The sequence below is a fragment of the Porites lutea genome, chromosome 2, assembly GCF_958299795.1.
Source record: "Porites lutea chromosome 2, jaPorLute2.1, whole genome shotgun sequence".
Taxonomy (NCBI): Eukaryota; Metazoa; Cnidaria; class Anthozoa; order Scleractinia; family Poritidae; genus Porites; species Porites lutea.
The window spans coordinates 43,139,900-43,144,948 of NC_133202.1; the positions used below are offsets into that span (position 1 = coordinate 43,139,900).

Here is a 5,049-nt window from a genome sequence, read left to right on the forward strand (position 1 = left end):
TCAGGTATTAAAAGATGTGTTTATGCGCACGTATGCTAGCTCTCGAGTGAAAAGGGAGAGCTTTTATAGAAAAAGTGAACTCCAGGTGTTTTTGTTGGTTTCCGGCGGCCACATTGGTGGACTGTTTCTGTCCGCCAATCATGGCGTCGACATACAAAGCTCTACAAAAGTACATGAAATGTTTCGGCAATTAACTCAGAAACTGTGGGCTACAAAGACCTGAGATTTGGACGAATTGTTTATATATTAGTCTTTTATAACATTTCTATTTCTTGGCTTCTTCCACTGGACGGTTTCCAATTTATTTTTTTGTGCCGTGTTTATTACGTGACAGTGAAAACGAAGAATACCATGGATATTACCTGTGGCAATACTAAATTCTCAGTGATTCTAATAGTGCGTAATTAAACATTCATTTTGTACGTTACCAAGCACAAAATTTTTAATACAGCTATAAATGCATTCTGAGTATTTTTTTTCTGTCTTTTTGCATTTTCTCCTTGCTGGATCCGCCCCTGAGGAATTACAGGAAAATACATAGATTTTTCAAAAACAAAATTACTTCGTCAAAGGTATAACATAGCTAGACGTAAGCAAAAAAAATGTTAACGAAAAATTTGAAAAGTATTTCTTTATGAGCTTTAAATTCTAAATTTTATTTAACCCGTGAAATCATGGGTAGTAGAATACTACGCGCTATCATGCACTAATTCCATTGTCTTTTTTGTTGACTTGTAGCTATTTTGCACTAGTAGTTATTATCTGTTTCACGGGTCAAGTAAAATCACTCTAATATAGATTTTATTAAACAACACAGTTTTTTCCGAGTTTTGTGGCTCAAAGCCACTTTGATCTATACTATATATATATCTGCGAGAACTGACTACACAAAGAGAGGACTTTATTTCATAAAAGATCAGCGTGGATAAACTGCCTCAAACTATGGCAGCTGGCAAATTTTAAAGTTGTTCAAACAGACATTGACACATACATTCACCTGATTGGCTTACTTGGAACGAAGAGTTGATAAAAACAAATATAAGGACAGGTAGTATTAATAACTAACACTAAATAAAACGCTTTTTGCCAAATAACCTGTGATTAAATTGATATAATAAGAAAACAAAACAGTTAGGTGCAAAACGACCTAGTGCTCCAAAACGTTAGCTCTTTCTGAAACACTGTAAGATTATCACTATGGCTGCAGTTTTGTGTGCTTTTGTTATTTATATCTTACTTCCAGGAGATACCTCTGCGATCACCGACAAGGAATCCTGTGGAAGCTTCTTTGAAGTTCAAGATGGTGAGTTAGAGACTTACGAACGGGTCAGATTCAGTTTCCACTGTGTCACTGTTGTTTCTCCATCTCATTCTCCTGAAGATCCATATGCGCTCAGTATAAAACGACGCCATCGGGCGCTATGCCATGATCAGTCAAACCTGCCTTCCTAGTCTTTCTGGTACGGACATTGATTTCAACTCCAGCAACACCATAACTGTTCAGGGGCACCCAACGACACATGATTTTCGAAAAATATCTGTTCGGAAGACGATTTGAGATCTAGAATTTTCGGGACATTTGTTGTAAAATTTCTTGCTTGCCTGCCTCTCCTAGGATTTTCGAACATCTAAAAAATGGTAAAATTGCCCATTTTCAACGGATTTTTACCCTAAAAAGGTCACCTAAAATTTTCGGGAGCCTTTTTTCTGGCTGAAATTTTCGAACAGGTAAGTTTTATATAATTTTTGGATCACTAGACTTTCAGCTAGGAAATCCGAACAAATGAAAAATTTATAGGGGATAAAAATATGCCCATATCCACTGTTTACTAAAACACGTTTAACAAAGCTATGCTTAAGTGGTTTTAAACTATATTTTCGTTGGGTGCCCCTGACTGTTTGCAAGAACTTTCTGCCATCCACATATTTCAGTCTCTTAAACTGACTTTGCCTATCTTTTTCTAACGGTTATTTGTTCATTGTTTCAGGCTACGCTTTAGTTGGTAATGTTTTGGAAACTTTTGTGGTTGTTGATGAGTTTGAATGTCAGCAAAAATGCACAGCAAACAAACGTTGCAAGTCATTCAATGTCCGTCCTGATGACGATTTTACAAGGCTGCACATTTGCGAACTAAACAACGAAACAAGGCAGATGAAACCAGGAGATTTTGTGAAGACAAAAGCTTTTAGTTATTATGGTTCTGTAAAGGTTAGTGATAGCAGTGATAGCAAAAAAAACGTTTAAACCTCGAACGAGTAACTCGTTCAATTTAGATCAACTTAGGAGGTTTCAAACAACAAACCTTGTCTAATTCACCTGACTCATCACTTTGGCAACATTAACTGATACTACTACAGTCGACTCCCAAAAACTCGAACCTTGAAGGGAAATTGAAAAAAGTTCGAGTTAGCGGGAGTTTGAAGAAAATAACCAGAGCTAAGTAAATAAGCAAATGGATGGGGAGGGAATGCAATTAAGCAACAAAGTATACAGGGATGAACACTGAATTTGAACTGGAGTGACAAAAAGTAAGAAGACAAAGAATTGACTTGGTTGTTTTGAAATAAATTCAATGTTTCGGACTTCAGTGCACGGTTTCTTCCCCGACTTTTCACGCGCTTATAACATGGTTCGAGTTATCTAGGGTAAAATTGTGTGAGAAATGATCTGAAGGGAAAAAAAAATTACTTCGAGTCAGCGGGAGGTTCGAGTTACTGAGGGTAAAATTACAGTAAATCAAGAGAGAATGAGTTAGATCATTCTCTCTTGAGTAAATGTAAGAAGGAAATCCAGGGAAAATCGACTTTGGTTCGAGTTGGCGAGGTTTCGAGTTATCGGCTGTGAAAAAAGAAACAACTAAAACTGGTTTGCACAAAAGTGAGATAACATATATTCAAGTGGATGCCGGAATCACACACATCATAAATTCAAGGAAATCGGAAGAACATGAAAACGATGGCACATGAATATTTAATGTGAAGTTCAGTGTGGATTTTTAAAGATTCGAATGTCAATAATACATTAATCACGATTTTCTTTATTACATTCTCAATCAAGATATCCTGCTTTCATATCTCTCATAACAAGAAGACTCAAACTTCCACTGGTTACTGTTATCCAGCTCCCCAAGGAAAATCTTGCCTCCCAAAACCAGGTGAATGAGGTCAATTTCTTATGATTGAGTGATTAATTTATCTAAAGCCAGACAATGAATGAAATGCTTTCTTCTAACATTTTAATCACTCGCAAACTTTTAAGGAGGGGTGACACTGTTCAAGTGTCCTTCAAGAGACGAAAATGATTTAAAACCGCTCTTGGAAGAAAAACTACACCATCAGAATTCCAGAGGAAACTTGCAAAACAAATCTCAAGAAAAAAAGTTGCCTAAAATACGGTTTTTGCCCTTTTTTCCTCCTCCCATTTAAAGAGAGGAAGATCGTCTCTCGTACATTTGCACTATTTGCCTTTGCGTGCTAAAAATAGACCATTAAACGACTATGGTAAAGCAAAACCCCGTTAATACGTATACACTGGAGGAGCCATAGAAAGTGTCCATACCAGCGGGGTGTCGGTATAAGCGGGTCCTGTTACTAAAGTAAAAAAGACACCTTTTACTGGTGTAAAATACTAAAGAAATTAATGAGCGCAATAAACGCAGGGTCAAATTGTATACAGTCAACTCTCTCTAAGACGGACACCTTTGGGACCGGTACTAGGTGTCGGTCTTAGAGGGGTGCCCGTCTTATAGAGAGTCAAATAAAAGGAGTAAAGAAAGGCAGGGACCAACTCTAAGTGTCCGTTTTACAGAGGTGTCCGTCTTATAGAGGTGTTCGTTAAGAGAGAGTCGACTGTATCTCTAACCTTCACGCAACCGTCATTACCCGAACTAAATCCATGGAAACACTAAAAATCGCTCTCTGCATAACCTGATTGCCAGTGCCAAAATAGTCTGAAATTGGCGTTTACAATTCACCCTTTCTACGGTGAACTGTAAGGTTCAGAACTGTTCGACATGCTTCTAGCTGAAGGTTTTTTGCCGACGGGTGTCCGTATCGGGCAGGTTGAATTTAGAGAAAATGCAAGGGCTTGCTCCAGGGACAAAGACAACTGTTCGTAATAACAAGGTGGGTGTATGTCAAAGCGGGGTTCGGCCGTAATTGAAAACAGCAAAATTAATCAAAAAAAGGTTTGACGTACCTGTATGACGTGAAGAAACAATCAAAATCGATGGTAAGATATCCCATCAGAGACGCTTATTGATTTTTTTTGCGTTTTTCACTTTTTTTCAAATTCATAGTTATGAGGGTGTGAATGGGGTTAACCGACTAACGACAAAAGGCGAAAAATATTACTGACTACCGACAAAAAGAGTAAAAAATTACCGACTAGCGACAGGAAAAATATTAACCGACTACCGACATGGGATGACACTATCAATATTTGTTTTCAGAAAAACGACCATTTGCATTGTTTCCTAGCCGCAAGGAAGTAACCTCTTTAAATTTATGACTCATCAGATGGTCTAACAGAAAGAACTTCCTCTTTTATTGATACGGGTACATTTCTACAACCAATATCATAATCACAGAAGCCACACTTTAAAGATGCTACCGACTTTATAAATGTTATTGAAAAAGACAAAGGTGAAAAAACTGAACGTTTCTTGTTTCGGTCCGAGAAATTCTTATAGGTTAATCCTCAAATAAAATTCTTTCCAGTTTAATGGAAAGCGTTGTCAGTAAAAAACCACGGTACCGCGATGAGCACAATCAGCAGTTTCCTTTCCAACATTTTCATGGGCACATATATTGAAACACAAAGTTTAAGCAAAACCGTCTTTAAACCAACTGTTTGAAAACGCTACATAGATGATATTTTTTCCCTATGGGACATAAGTAAACCACACATGGTAGATTTCTTCAAATTTACGGAACAAGTAAACTTACTTCACCCTACTGCTCTACTGGCTATGATTTTTACGACCGAAATATCTGACACTGAGACAATCTTTTTAGAGCCGGTTGGATACTAAGGCACAACATTCAACG

The 5,049-nt window shown here is 37.4% G+C and overlaps 1 protein-coding gene across 1 annotated transcript in view; it reads left to right on the plus strand.

Moving 5' to 3' along the window:
• Nucleotides 1–1,172: 1,172 nt before the first annotated feature.
• LOC140928695 (uncharacterized) overlaps nucleotides 1,173–5,049 on the plus strand; it is a 6,883-nt gene continuing 3,006 nt past the window's right edge. Inside the window, exons 1-3 of the mRNA XM_073378475.1 lie at nucleotides 1,173–1,303; nucleotides 1,989–2,209; nucleotides 3,059–3,155. Of these exons, the coding sequence (XP_073234576.1) occupies nucleotides 1,198–1,303; nucleotides 1,989–2,209; nucleotides 3,059–3,155 (424 nt within the window). The 5' untranslated portion in view covers nucleotides 1,173–1,197. The remainder of the gene's footprint in view (nucleotides 1,304–1,988; nucleotides 2,210–3,058; nucleotides 3,156–5,049) is intronic.